This window comes from Aplysia californica, unplaced genomic scaffold (assembly GCF_000002075.1).
Source record: "Aplysia californica isolate F4 #8 unplaced genomic scaffold, AplCal3.0 scaffold00509, whole genome shotgun sequence".
Classification (NCBI taxonomy): Eukaryota; Metazoa; Mollusca; class Gastropoda; order Aplysiida; family Aplysiidae; genus Aplysia; species Aplysia californica.
In genome coordinates, this window is record NW_004797779.1 from 299,316 (window position 1) to 314,161 (window position 14,846).

At 36.6% G+C, this 14,846-nt stretch overlaps 1 protein-coding gene across 2 annotated transcripts; it reads left to right on the forward strand.

Annotated features, from left to right (window-relative positions):
* Positions 1 to 1,513: 1,513 nt before the first annotated feature.
* Positions 1,514 to 13,099, forward strand: LOC101860996 (DNA-directed RNA polymerase III subunit RPC6; the record flags this gene model as incomplete). Of its 2 annotated transcripts, none has more annotated exon segments than XM_013086823.1 (8): positions 1,514 to 1,631; positions 3,849 to 3,916; positions 4,659 to 4,726; positions 6,136 to 6,251; positions 7,738 to 7,899; positions 9,216 to 9,326; positions 10,709 to 10,900; positions 12,692 to 13,099. In XM_013086823.1, coding segments are annotated over 8 exon segments (913 nt in total), but the record flags the coding sequence as incomplete, so codon positions are not given.
* Positions 13,100 to 14,846: the final 1,747 nt, after the last annotated feature.

Genomic DNA, 14,846 nt, shown 5'->3' on the forward strand with positions numbered 1-14,846 from the left:
ATTTCCAATGAAATAGCCTAGATCTACCCTATTCTGAACTATTCACATGTTGATAATGATATAACTATTATTCAAACTATTGACATAGAGCCATTATCATGTTTTGCAAGATGATACACTATTAACATAATATACCCACTTGCAACCAAAAGTAAACCTCTGTACTCACAGTGACCCAGTGTGTATTATAATGTAAACTGTGTACCTAAGATGCCTAGAAGTTTGCTACGCTTGGCCTGAAAATCGGGCTGGGCCGGGGCATAATTTTTGGGCCGTTCGGAATCAGAGGTAACCCTTTTGTATAGATATGCGAATATCAGTTGGCGAAAATAAGTGAAACTTTGCAACCAATCAGAAGAAAGTCCAAACTTACTACATGAATTTAAGCATACAATGCCGACAGATTTCCTGAAGCGGAGAAATTGGCTGTGTCTGTGGGATTGTCTTCAGTTTTAAAAAAACTAAGGATGGGCTGCTATGTCATCGTTGACCAAGCTAGCGCTCCACATGTCTTCTTTATTGTTGTAAAATTTTAGAAATTACTGTGTTGAGTACATTTTAAGTACTTACTTAAAATTACCACCCATCCAGCAATTAAAAGACTAGAGTTAGAAACTGGGCATGCAAAAGGCGCGTGATCGCGAGGTGGTATATGTGATTGGCTACCTAATGTAAATAGGTCACAAGAATCCATTGTCAGTTTTTGGCTTTACCGCTTTGTTACTTAAGTCGTAGAGGGGGTGATCACAGGGCTGCGCTGATTCTTTTAAAACCGAAGTTATCTCATTTCTGTAAAACTAGTGGAGTAAATTCAACTAGTTTCTGCCTAGTATGTTAAAAAATAGACCAAAGTAGGCCAACTTTTTAAGCTAAGATTTGTTGAAAACTTTCAAAGTTTTGTAATGTTTGAGTTTTTTTCAACACAGCTGAAGGTTGAAAGCTGATTGGTTGTGGACTTGAAGGAAAGTAGCAAAACTCAATTTTTTTACTCATGGGAAGTGAATATGTGGTATTTTTATGGAGACAAAGTTTGTGAAAACTGAAAGATATAAAAATCAGCCATATTCTTTTTAGCGGCTGTGGATGGTATGACTACATTAGATCTATTTTTCTTTGTTTATTATATATAAGGTTTTTTAAGGTAAATCAAGGTTGTACAGAATAGTAAAATAAAGGAGTAAGCCAATTGTCTGTCCTTCTGATCCAAACAATAATGTCTTCAAAAATGAAAATGGCTTCTATCATTATATTTTGTGTATTTTATTTCTCAAAGTTCCTCACTTAGCAGTAATTAAGATTTTATTTATAGTATCACATAAAGTGTTTTTAATGGAGTATGATTGTTCAAAGGTTATGATTATTTAGAACTGCACTTTGTTGTTACAATGACCCTTAGATTACAATTTGAGTTGAATTTTGTTTCATAAGTTGTACTCACAGTCATCTTTTTTATCTGAATGATTTATTTTTTTAGTGTATATATGATATGCATTATTTTTGTTTAACTTTACAGGATCATTGAACTCTGCAGTCAGAACCCAAAAGGAATCTCAGATGAGGTTATTAAGCAGTCAGTGCCTCAATGTGATATTCAGCAGAGAGTTACTGCTGTTAACAGACTCTTGTCGACGGTAAGAACTTTCATCTTTTGGAACTTGTGTAGAGACAGAGACAAGGACATTTTGGTTGAAGACAAACACATTTTTTGAAAGTGCAAAGTATAGCCCAGTCCCTGTGACTGTGAAATGACAAATGGATAATGAGAGCTCAGGATTAGTGAGACAATTGTTGATTCCTGTTTTGTATTTTTTAAATTCACTTCTATCAATGAAATAGTGAGAAGACAAGAATTGTTATTTGAAATATGGTTTTAGCTAGAGAATCGCAACTCAGCGTTCCTTGCAGAATAGATGATCAACATGGTGACTCTACCATTAAGTCAGGCTACACTGGTCATTTTGTTGTTGTGCAGATGCACAAACCTGCTGTAACTTTTTTTCTTCTCTATTGCCACACAGCTTCTCACTTTTAGTTGTAGCCTGGCAGTCTTGCTCTGGGATGGCTTGCTGTCGAGTAAATTCCCTTTACAATAGTCTCCCATTCATAAGTTATTATTCTAATCGAGACCTGCATCTGTGGTGCAGCTTTGCCATTGCATCCAGTAGTTGTGAGTTCAATTTCCAATTGTGGAGCTTTTTATCTAGTATCTCTGTCTGCCTCCTGGAGCATTGCACTGCTCTCAGCCAGGTTTGGTCTTGGTAGCCACCACCTTACTGATCTACTTAAGTCAGTGGGGATGTTTTTTAAGCATGAAGTATTACCATTACATAATTTAAAAGTATTTTAGTCCAGGTTTCAAAATGGCAACTACATGTAGATCTAAAAGAAAGAGCATTATACTGGAAATGAAAGTAGTCATTATTGAGGCAATTGGATAAATTAACAAAACAGTTGTTCTAGTATATGGTATTTGAATCTAATATCTCTTTTTTTTGGGTTTAAATCTATATCCTCAAATCGACGTTCTATTGTTATCCCCTTATGGTTCTGGTATTACTGATCTGGTGCTATAAAGAGATATTGCTCTTTATTGGTGGAGTCAGTTTCCTTCAAAGTTTGATTGTACTTATCACTATTACGTCTCTTCCTATCTTTTACAAAATTGTCTTTAACACTAGTCAGTTAATCATATTAGTACATTTTAACTCATTCGCTACATATTATTTTCGGCTTGTGGACGAATTTTTTTCGGGAGGGCGAAATGAGATGATGACTAGTGCACAGTTCACAGGTCTTGGGGGCCATAAATTCAAATATATATCAACATATTATATACCAACATTTTCAGTATGGTTTGTAGAATACATCTGTATTGTTTATATGAGTATTTTTCAACTTTGGTTCCTGTAAGAGGCGATTATGCAACACAATTGTGATTGGCTGCGGATAAAATTTGAAAACAAAATTTATAATCTCAGATGAAGCTCAAAAAATATGTTTGCACCTAGTCAAATTATACATCAAAATAACCATAACTGTATATAGAACAGGAAAATATTGAAAAATGAGCAGTTATTTACATACATTCCATAATATGTGTACATTTGGATCATAACCTCCGATACTGAAAAAATTTAAAAAAAAAAAAAAATTTTGAAAAAAAGGATCCCAAACACAAAAAAAACACTCGTATCTTATATGGAATTATTCAGAATTGCATTTGGAATAAACTTATACATGTCTTGGGTGGTACTTTTTGAGTAAATTCCCCAAAAAGTAGTGATTTTGGGGAGAACAAAAATATTTTGACTAGGCTTTAGATCTAGCACTCAAAAATATTGATTTCTCAATTACAGTGCACTGGCAATTTGAGTCCAGTAGTATCAATATTATAAAGAAGAGTCCTACACTTCTTTAGTGAGCAAAATAATGATACATTTTGTTGTGTAAAAGTACTAAGACTGGTATCTGGGCTATAATTTGGGCTTCATGATAAAACAATGTCGCATAAACTTCAAAATCGTGTTTCAAAACTGAATCAAAACTTCTGATTTTCGGTGGAAACTCTTGACCCGGAAGTCAACTTTATATTATGACCTTTATTTTAATATGGATATGTGGATTGGAATAGAAACCAAGCTAAAATTGAATGTCGGTTCTCGAGCCGCCGGGGGCGGCTTAGCGTACTGACGGCACTTTAGCCGCGCCGCCCCCCACGGCTCGGCGTAGCGAATGAGTTAAGTACCAACTTAAAATTACCTTATCATTTACTTTTTCCCCAATGAGTTATAAATATTAGATGGAAGTGCTATGTTGGCACATTTTAAATGTTTTTCATTTCTTTTCAGAATCGCTTGGAATTGCTGAAAAGTGGCTCAAAACTGTTGTACAGATTAAAAGACCCAGAGGCTGCAAAGTAAGAATTTTGTTGTTCATAACAAGATCACAAATTGTGGCTGTATAATTTTCCCTTTGCTTGTCCAAAATTCATCTTTCATATTGTGTTCCAGATTTATCGGATCGGGAAATCAATTATCCTAGTTGCAATCTGTGAGGTTGATTTATTAAGAAATTGTTTAGCAGTTTATGCTGATCTGTATGCTAAAGATTGAGTGGAACTTGAAGTCTCAGTATTAAACTTTATTTCTGAATTGAAATTATAATTGTGAAGATGTGACAAAGGTAAGATCCCCTTTATAGATTTTTAATTTTATTTTTGCGAGTCTCACTTCAGAAAGAATACAACCATATCTTGTTCAGTATTAAGAAATTGACATTACTGTGATTACTCTGAAGTCTTACAGACATATTTTTAAAAAATGTTGTCATAATAAGATAAGATAGGATAAATCTTCATTGTCCAGATGATGGCACATTAGTTTGGTGTTTTACCACACACACACACACGACGCATGCACACACACACGGACACACGCGCGCGCGCGCGCGCACACACTCTCACTCACAAACCATCGTCTTTTCCACATACATAATATAATATATACTTGTACTCACTAATATATCTGCACTGACAAACACATGATAGAAATTAACAAATACTGTAAACTGTAATAATGTTTAATTATTATTAAGCTAGATACAGAATCAGTATTTTGATAGTAATATTATATCATTGTTTTAATACGTATCTGATGCAGGGAGGTGAAGGGAGCAGACACAGAAGAAAAGGTCGTTTTTCAAATTATCAAAGATGCGCAAAACAAAGGTGAGAGGGAAAAAAATACATTTCTTTCGGGATTTTTCTTTTTAGTTTTTGACTCAATCTTGATTTTTTTCTCATTCGACTGCTACTGTTAGACTCAGAAGTTATTGGGCATATGAAGGCTTTTTCAATGCTGTTACAAGGAAATAAATTATTAGGCCATTTGGGGATGAAGGAATATGATAAATAGTATGACTAGAATTGTTTTTACATGTTTGAGGAATAGTCTGTCAATTTCCAAGGATGTACTATTTGATATTTGGCAAGGGAAAAACACTTGGTACTTTGTGTTGAACTGGGTTTTTAAAAATAGGAACTCTGTGTGTGTATTACTAGAAGAGCTATGCTGCTTTAATTAGGTAAAAGATTACTGATTAAAATCTCACATAAAATACAGTCAAACCTCGTTGTGCCACCAGCCCGCCTTACCGTCAGGTTTTGCCAATGTACGAAAAGAATCCCCTATACAAACATAGTATTTGCGCCTTTACACCACCATCTACCAACTGTCTCAGTCACACAGTCCTTATTTAACTACTGTAAGTTTACCCCGTTGTACCGCCAGTGAACTGGCAGCCATAAGTACACAGTACACACTAGGCTACATACGGCGCACAGTACATGCACTCGGTAGTTGCTCAACAATCTTCCACACGCAAGTCTCTACACGGTAGGCCTAAGTCTAGATCAAATGCTTTTCGCCGATTTTCTCCCTTCCTGCCCCTACCACCTTCCCGGCCATAGTCTTGTAGATTTCAAGCAATATGAATAGATCTACAGTGATGTAGTTACTGTGTGGCAAGCGAACATAACACAATGTGTAATGTAGAAGCGTACTATTAAAATAAGACGTAACTTTGTAATTCATCATAAAATATCACTCCTCACATGAATCTTACTAAATTTGATGCGTTGATTATGAAAATGCTATTATCTTTAGGCCTTATTCAATATTTTAAAAAAAGTAATTACATTTTTTAGTCGCCTGGAGAAACTTCAAAGGGATCTCGGCGTCTGGAAGTCACCAGATATTATCAGCAAAATAACTTACAGGCTGGCCAGTGCCCGTGGGGCTTTTATGAGGAATCATGACCAAGTCTAAGTGACAGACCGAAGGGAGATAACTCATTAATTCATCTAGTGTTTGGTAAACAAGTTCCCCTGACGTTGGGCAGTCGGTGCTACATGTATTTAACAGAGGATATGAAAACCTTGTTGTTCTGCCAGCCTCGCTGTACTGCCAGTTTCATGCTCGTCCCAAGGTTGGTGGTATTACAGGGTTTGACTGTACTTATTCTAAACAGACAGAGTTAATCTGATACTATACTATTTTACAAAGTGCATTTGAACTTTTATGCATAATTCTGTTTTGGCACTGATTGATCTCAAGTGTGGTATTAATCCCTCAACAGGTATATGGACAAGAGAAATCCGTATGAAGAGCAACCTGAAGAACATACAAGTTTTGAACAAGATTTTAAAGAACTTAGAGAGCAAAAAGCTTATCAAAGCTGTGAAATCTGTCAATGTGCGTGAGTCAGTTTGTGCTTGTTACAAAACTACATTGAAGTGTAAATTAGCTTTTTTTCAATAGAAAACTCCATAGGTTCATAGCAATTATTGTTTTTGTTAGGATCATTTTATAACTAATAGTATTTATTTTATGTCCACTTGGTTGTAATGAAAGTGTAGAATTGTGGTCTCAGACAGATAGAAGTGTTTAATAGTATTCACTTTCATCACTTTCAATCTTTTAGCACCAATAAGATAAGTAATTCACCCCCCGGGGAGATGCTACTGACTGAAGTGTCTTTAGGCCATCCCCAAAGGGGGGACATTAACATCTCAAGTTCTTATGCACAGTAGAATTGTAATTGTAAATGGGCTGGTTCATCAATGTTATGCTCACAATTGTGCCTGACCTGCAACAGGGAAGTGCTGCTTTTTCTTTCATAGTCCTTACTATTGTCTTTTCCTCTACTTCTTTTGTATATTTGTCACATTCTTGTGACCCGCTATTTCCGGGGTACCTTGATAGTCGAAGCAGACTTTGTGCTATTGAAGCTAGAGAGGTGAGCAGAGTAAGTCTGGTTCCCTGTAAGGACTTCTCTGTTGACATCCCCCCCTTGGCGCTCATATTACCTTTTGCAGTTGGGAGCGCTGTAAAACCTCTGCTAAAACTAAAACTAACTAAAATGAGTAATTTCAAAACATGCAATTGGCATACATCTAGACACTTCAATCCACATACTGAAATGTACATATAATTTGCATGTGACATACACAGAACAGCTAATTACATGAACAGCATCCACTTTGGCTTTGGAAGCAAAAAGCAAATTACAGGTCTGCCATCTTATTTATCCCTGCGTCCTCTAAAAAGAAGCTGAATACTTAAAATATCTCCTATCCTTCAGATGTGGAAGTGTGTCAACTTAGTTCACTATCCTGAAAACCTGATAGCTATTTATCAATTCTTTGTTGATATATCTGTATATTTCTAAAAGGTCCTAATTTGTTTGAATTCTTCTCACTTCTAATACAATGTAGTGCTAAGTGCAATGAAAGTCTCATTTGTGGGTGGTTGGCGGGTGCTCTGGTGTGGTTTGCTCCTTCTTTCCTGTCAAACATCTATCCTCTTTATCTCCCCTCTTTCTTTTTTGTGTATGTTACTCCCTTGTAACACCTCTAATCTTCGGCACTTGTATGACCTTATTGTGTTGCAAGTGTCGTAAAACACTTACTAAAAAAAAACAACAAAAGTTTGGGTTTTTTTAGCACTCTTACTCTTCCTCATTTCTTGACGTCTTAGAATATTTTGAACATTAACCGGAATTGAGGCGTGCAATTTCTTAAAGGGAGATGAAATAGTATTTTTGATTCAGAAGCCAAGAAATGAGCTATTTCAAATATATTGATTTGCTCACCTTGTGAAGCAATGTGAAACAGTTTTGTATTTTTTTTGCTACAATATAATAATCATTTTGTATCTCTCTAATGAATATCACATATAGGTTTCCTCCATGTCACAGGCCTCAAAACGTAAGGTTTACATGCTGTACAACCTCGAGCCTGACCAGTCTGTGACAGGGGGGCCATGGTACAGCGCCTCAGAATTTGAATCAGAGTTTGTGGAAATTCTGAATGCTCAAGCACACAAGTTTCTTCAACAGAGGGTAGGTATATGTGAGGCAGCGTGGTGAAATCAAGCGCTCGTCAAAATAATGAAATGGAAGAAAAAGGCATTTTCCCAACAGTTTAGCAATTTTTACAGAAATTTGTTTTTTGGCTAAACACCTTTTATGCTAATCTGAAAACACATTTCCATAGATATATAAATTTTACTGAAAAACCCTGTTTAAAGGCACAAAATATGTAATTTTCAGTTTTCAAGAACTCTTAAGCTATTGAAGTTACCAAACTTTGGCAGCCATTTTCTCAATAATTTAACCACTGAAACCAGGCTACCCCACCTTCTTCAATTGGAAACATCTCAACTTCTATTCCACATAGATGGATATTTTTTTCACTGAAAGCAAGGCAAATGAATAAGCTTTCAGAAGATTTTAATAACTCCAAATACCCAAAATTTGACGAGTGCCTGATTCACCACGTCATGACACATAATTTCATAACTGCTAAGGGATTTTTAACTTGCGAAACTTTCACACTCAACTTTTCAAATTTTTTGTCCTTATCCAAGAAGACTAGATGCTCGATCCTACCTACCCTAGGATAAATGGGTGTAGTTGGTGTAGAAAACTAGAAAAATTGTGAAGCTGGTGGGAATCTCTGTCTGGGTTAACAGGTGAACTATACCTATAGAACTATTAAGCCCCCTTTTTATTTAGTGTGATAGTAAACAATGTTTGGCGAGTCCTGGCCACAGATTCTTGGGAAGCACATTGGTAGAGGTAGCAAGTAATTATTGTGTGCATGTGGGTTGGGAGGGGGGGGGGTGTTGTGACTTGTTGCTCATTCTGTCAGTGTTAGTGTTCAGTTTTGTTGTGTGTGCACCAACACTAACTTAGGTGATTGGTCATGGTCAGGAATTACTTAATGTGATTGTGAAAGAATAAACCGAGACTGACAGAGGAGCCTTATGTTGACAGCTTACCTTGCATGGCCCATTCCGTTCAATTGTCAGGGTAACCTGCCTGTATTCTTGGACTGTTCAACACATTAGTTATAGCATCGAGGAAAAGAAAACTAGTTGTTTTTATAAAACTGAAATACATTTCTTTTAGAAAGTCAAAAAAAAGACAGGAAAATCTACTAAAAGTCATTTTGACCCAATAGATTATTGTGCGTTTGCCAACTTCACCGAAACTGAGCATCCAAACATAGATTATTTTGTTGAACGCAAGGTTTGCTGTTGTAGCAAAGGATTCCAGAACCTCTTGTCTGCAGCATTGAGACTTGACAGTATTGTCAACCTTTAAAAGTTTATCGTTGTTTTGTGTTTTGTATTTTCTTCTCTTTGACGTGGAAGGCTATTGATGCCCAGAAAGTGTATGTGGATGAGCCATGGACCAGACTGCAGGCTTCCTATGCCACAGCAGAAGATGTCTTGAAGTACATTACAAACTTAGGGATCAGTAAGGTACTGTACTAGGGATCAGTAAGGTACTGTACTAGGGATCAGTAAGGTACTGTACTAGGGATCAGTAAGGTACTGTACTAGGGATCAGTAAGGTACTGTACTAGGGATCAGTAAGGTACTGTACTAAGGATCAGTAAGGTACTGTACTAGGGATCAGTAAGGTACTGTACTAGGGATCAGTAAGGTACTGTACTAGGGATCAGTAAGGTACTGTACTAGGGATCAGTAAGGTACTGTATACTAGGGATCAGTAAGGTACTGTACTAGGGATCAGTAAGGTGCTGTACTAGGGATCAGTAAGGTGCTGTACTAGGGATCAGTAAGGTACTGTATACTAGGGATCAGTAAGGTAATGTACTAGGGATCAGTAAGGTAATGTACTAGGGATCAGTAAGGTACTGTACTAGGGACCAGTAAGGTACTGTACTAGGGATCAGTAAGGTAGGGCCTACTGTACACGGACATTTTACAACAAACTATTGCTGTGGGTTCACAAGTGTTTTTAACACTGCTAATATTTACTAATAAAAATGAGAAATTAAAAAAATTTCATGTCCTTAGTTTTGTCATACTTATGTTTCATTTCATGTATGTGATATATGTCATTTGTTTGTTCATATAGTACAGTTAACCTGTTGTTAGTAGAGAGTGAAAGAGAGAGAGCTCTTGTCTAGCTACCTCAAGATATTGTATGCTGAAGTTGACTCCTTGAAATGCATGGGGCTGAGTGATAATGAACAAAATAAAAAGAAAAGCATCTTTTGAAATTGAAAGAACTTCTTACTCTTACCAGTACGTAAATTGCAGTCTGTTACTTGACAATAAGTTTGCAGGGCAGACCTTCATTGAAGACAGGTTTTATATCCTTGTGTAGACCTATTTACTCTTTTTGATTTCACTACCCCCAATCATGCAGCAAGCTTCGAGTTTCATAGTTGTTGTTTTTTCAGTCATTTATGAGCTCAGAAATCCCAATAGAGTGTAAGACTACTGTGGTCCCCACTTCAGGTTTTGTGTGCTATTTATATTGTAGTTTGAAAATATGTCTTTCTCTTTATTTTCATTCAAGATAATTTTTGCTCTCCTTTCAACAATTGGCATTAGAGAAGCGAGATCTGTGAATTAATGTCTAAATGGAGAGGATGTAGAGTTGAAGACAATCTCAAAACAAACCAGGTTCAAAGATGTTCCTATCAGAATCCAATTTCAGATCACTCTTTTCACTTTTCTGCTTCTACATCTAGGTCAGTCTATCTCAGAATGGGGATTCTCAGATTTAGTGTCATGTACATCGATTGTGTTGTAGAATGTTGTGCTGTATAATGTTTATATTATATATATACTAAATCTAATTTCTGTGGAGGTTGCTGTTTTCTCAACAGGTCAATCTTTCTTTGAAAGACATGGAGGCCATCTTGGATACCCTCATTTATGACGGAAAAATTGAGCTGTCTGCCAGGACAGCTGGTAGTGTTGGCTCGACTTCTGGAGACTCTTCCATCAAGATCTACAGAGCTGTGAAAACACTTTCAGACACATCTGCCTTTGTTCGGACACCTTGTGGTGTTTGTCCTGTAAGCTACTGCGTTTGTTTTTTGTTCATTGTCTTTCCATTCCATAATTTTGGTGTCTGAGTCACTTCATTGCTGTATTGAATTTGAGGTTCTGCAACTGTTTTAAGCTATGGTATTAGACATAGTCTTGGTCCCCTACTGTTTCAGGAGAGTGGCTGTCTCAGCACCAATCCCTGATCTCAATTGTAAGCTAGACTAGATTTATAAATTAATATACAGTATTATGGATGTGTTTATGGAACAAAAATAACCAATTATATCCCCCCTCAAAAATTTTTTGGGTTACCTTATTTGGTTGCTGTAATTGATCTCTAGAATTGAAGTGTTTGTTTCTCTTACCCACTTCAGTATTTTTCTCATCCAGATAGTTTTGTATTTGTACAGTATAACAGTGTTTTAATCATAAAGTTTAATAGAGGTAGTCGGGAAAAAAAAAAAGACATGAGATTGAGAATAATGGTAAATTTTTATGAAAGGAAGATATAGTTTATAGATTTCTGTGGTTCATTGGAACTATGAGATGTGCATTTAGCATGCAGTATATCTAGATTCTATCCACTTAACTGTGACGCAGATTCTTGATTAGACATTACACTGGCTGGATCGACTTAATTTTATATTTCCTCTTTTCATTACCATCCCATACCAAATTTGAACAAAGCTGTCCTGAGTATACATGTTGTAGCTTATTAGAAAACACCATGAGGGTCACATTTTTTAAACAGTTACTGTAAATATATATTGTGTTGTTGGGCATGCTGGTTCATTCTTGCCTAGAAATAATAAACATGATTTGTTGGGAGTTGTCTATTACATGGATTAACTCTTTATCTCCGGTAAGGCGCTCACGGTCGGAACAGCTGTGCCGGTGAGCTGCTGATAGCAGCTCAGGCACATCCCTTTAGCAGTTACAAAAGACACATCTAAACTTATTTTACCAACATTATAATGAATAATAATTGCGTCTGAAGTTCATTACTAAATCGGAGTTCATTTTTATGTTTTGTGAATATTGAAATCATTATGTTCTTTTAACACATTACACCCTAAGGGTCTGGACGGGAAGTCTATTGTTAGATCCTAAGCAAGGGGAAAGAACCCACCTCCTGTGAATACAAGCCTTTAAAAAACACATTTTAAAAATACTAAACAAATTCCAAAAATCCTGAAAAAATAAGTTAAAAAGAAAATTGAATGTACCGTAGTTTCAGAAAAATATAACTTAATGTATGCGCAAACTGTTGGAAATGTTCTAAATTTAGTTCAGTCGGGGTGTCCGACTCGTCACTCTCACTCTCAGCCTCGCATCGGGCCCTAGGTCTAAATTCTAGATTTTCTCCGTCTGATCAATCTGAATCGCCCCAAACTCTTGCTACGACGTTTTCATAAAAATCTGAGCCATCTGATTTGTCATTTGCTCAAATCCATCATTATTTCCGTTTTCAAACTCAATTGTGTCACTTTTCAACAAGTCAAGACGCTTTCGAAGTGTTGGTAACGCGATCGCACGTCGATCAGCTCTAATACTAAAATTGCTGGCCCGAAAATTTCGTTTCGGTATCAAATGAAAGAAGAAACTTTTTGCTCTAACTATGCAAATCAAAATCTCGGCCCCAGAGTCTCGTCAAGGCGATACTTCGTTTCTAAAGACGCTAGGTCTGCGCGGGCGGTTCCGAGCGAGTTAGGGAATTCGTGGGTGTTCCTGGGCGAGTTAGGGTGTAATGTGTTATGAAGAATTGTCTTTGTACGACTGTTGTTGTGACTTGATTCCTCTATTTCTATCTCATTCAGGTCATATCTCGATGCACAGTGGATGGTTTGATATCTCCAAAAACGTGTATCTACATGAAGGACTGGTTGGACTTTTGACATCAGCCAAAACTTTATTTATTTGAATCAAATTATTCATGAATGTGTGTGAGTGTTGTTATTTTGCTGGAATGAATGAAAGGCGAAGTTGAGATCCCAACAAGGAGATGAAAAGTCGTACACTTTGTTCATAGGAAAAAAAAGAGAAAAAGTGAAAATATGAATTGTTGAAAGTGAAAGAGGAGAAAATGGTCGAAGTGATGGGTAAAAATAGGCACCTGCTTTAGATGAGAGTTAAAGGAGTGAATGGTATACATGATTGTTTGCTTTGTTTTAACTGTTTCTTATCTGGAGGTGATATCTTATGCAATTAAAAAAGATTGGAAAATACACTAGTGTCAGTCTGTGCATTTCATTTTCATGTTGTACATTGAATTGAGTTGGTTGAGCCGCATTGTACTTTTCAGAGAACCAAACGATGATTTTGAATGGGGGGTAGAAGCTTGGTCAGTTGCCTCGACCCATGGATTGTTTGTGAAAATAATGCAATTGTGCTTACTTGAATTCCCTTTGTAGAGTGCTGATGAAAAAAAGAGTTAATCTATATTATGTAATTTCATTCAGAGATGTTTGATGTGGCTTTCTTTCTGAAATGACCATTTCAGTGAAATGCCCACGATAAACAGAACGATCTTCCTCAGTCCTGCGAGTTGATGTAGCAAAAGACAACAGTCTAGCTTTCTAATACAGTGGAATCCACATATTAATAAATTATAACGAGAAGTCTGTTGTATACTGTCCCCGTGGTTTTATGCACCCCGCATAATTTAGCAAAATTTGATCATTTATGCATAATTTCTGATTATTTTCCTTTATCATTCTTTGTTAAAATTAACAGAATCGCATAATTTCACATTTTTTGGGCTCAGTTTGCATAATTTCAGAATTTTTCTTGCATAAAACGACGGGGACAGGTTATAAAGACACTTTTCTTAAACCCCGTTTTTTTTTTTTTTGATCTTTGTAAATAAAATACTAATAATATACCGCAATCAAACACGCGAATCGGTTATACCGGAATATAGCTGCTGCTGTGCACTGCGCATAGGCCATTTATTCATGTAAAACCTTGCCAGTTGAGAAACTTGTTGGTTATCTGGCGAAACAAAGAATGGGAGAGCCCATGAGTGCCAACATTACAATGAAGGCCAGATTGAATGAGTGGGGCCCACAAGTGCCAACAATGAAGGCCAGATTGAATGAGTGGGGAGAGTGTGGCATGCACGGACAAGCAGAACACATTGTGTGATAGGCCAGCCTGGTCTAGATTATCTAGGCCTACCATGCCTCTCACTTCTCCGATGCGAGGATAGAGAGGTCATAGTGCTGTACTGTGATGCACGTGGAGTTTTTGGTATCATCCGAAAGCTTATTCATTTGCCTTGCTTTCTTTTTCTATGAAAAAACCCCCCACCCATTTAACTTTAAAGAAGTCCAAATTTACGATTGAAATTGAAGGAGGTGAGGGTAGCATGGTTTGAGAGGTAAAATTATTGAGAAAACGGCCGCCAAAATTTGGTAACTTATTATAGCTTGAGAGTCCTTGAAAACTGAAAATTTACACACATGTAGTTTGTGTCATTAATCAACGTTTTTCAGTAAAATTCACATGGAAATGTGTTTTTATAAAGACATAAATAAAAGGTGTAGAGCCAAAAACAAAAATTTGATAAAAATTGCCAAACTGGAGGAAAAGTGCCTGTTTCTTCGATTTCATTACATAAATTTGGACGAGCCCTTGATTCCACCACAATACCTCACATATACCGGTTTATCTCGGTTCAGTTGAGTATGGCATATTGTTCGAGCTATCCATAAATTAATTTGAAGTTTCAGGGTTCGACTGTACCTGCATTTAGGTTTGTTTAACCCTATCCGTATGTCGTGTTTTACTATCGTATCCATACGACGTGGGGAACTCTGAGCCACCACTTTCCAAAGAGGAAATTTACTTGTTAATCCAATCCGTACGCTTTGCATAGCATTAGCAGTCTGTCAAAATGATTTTTTGAGAAATACTGAAAGTTTCAAAGAGATCTTCGTACTGGAAATATTCTAAAATGTGACGAATACAACC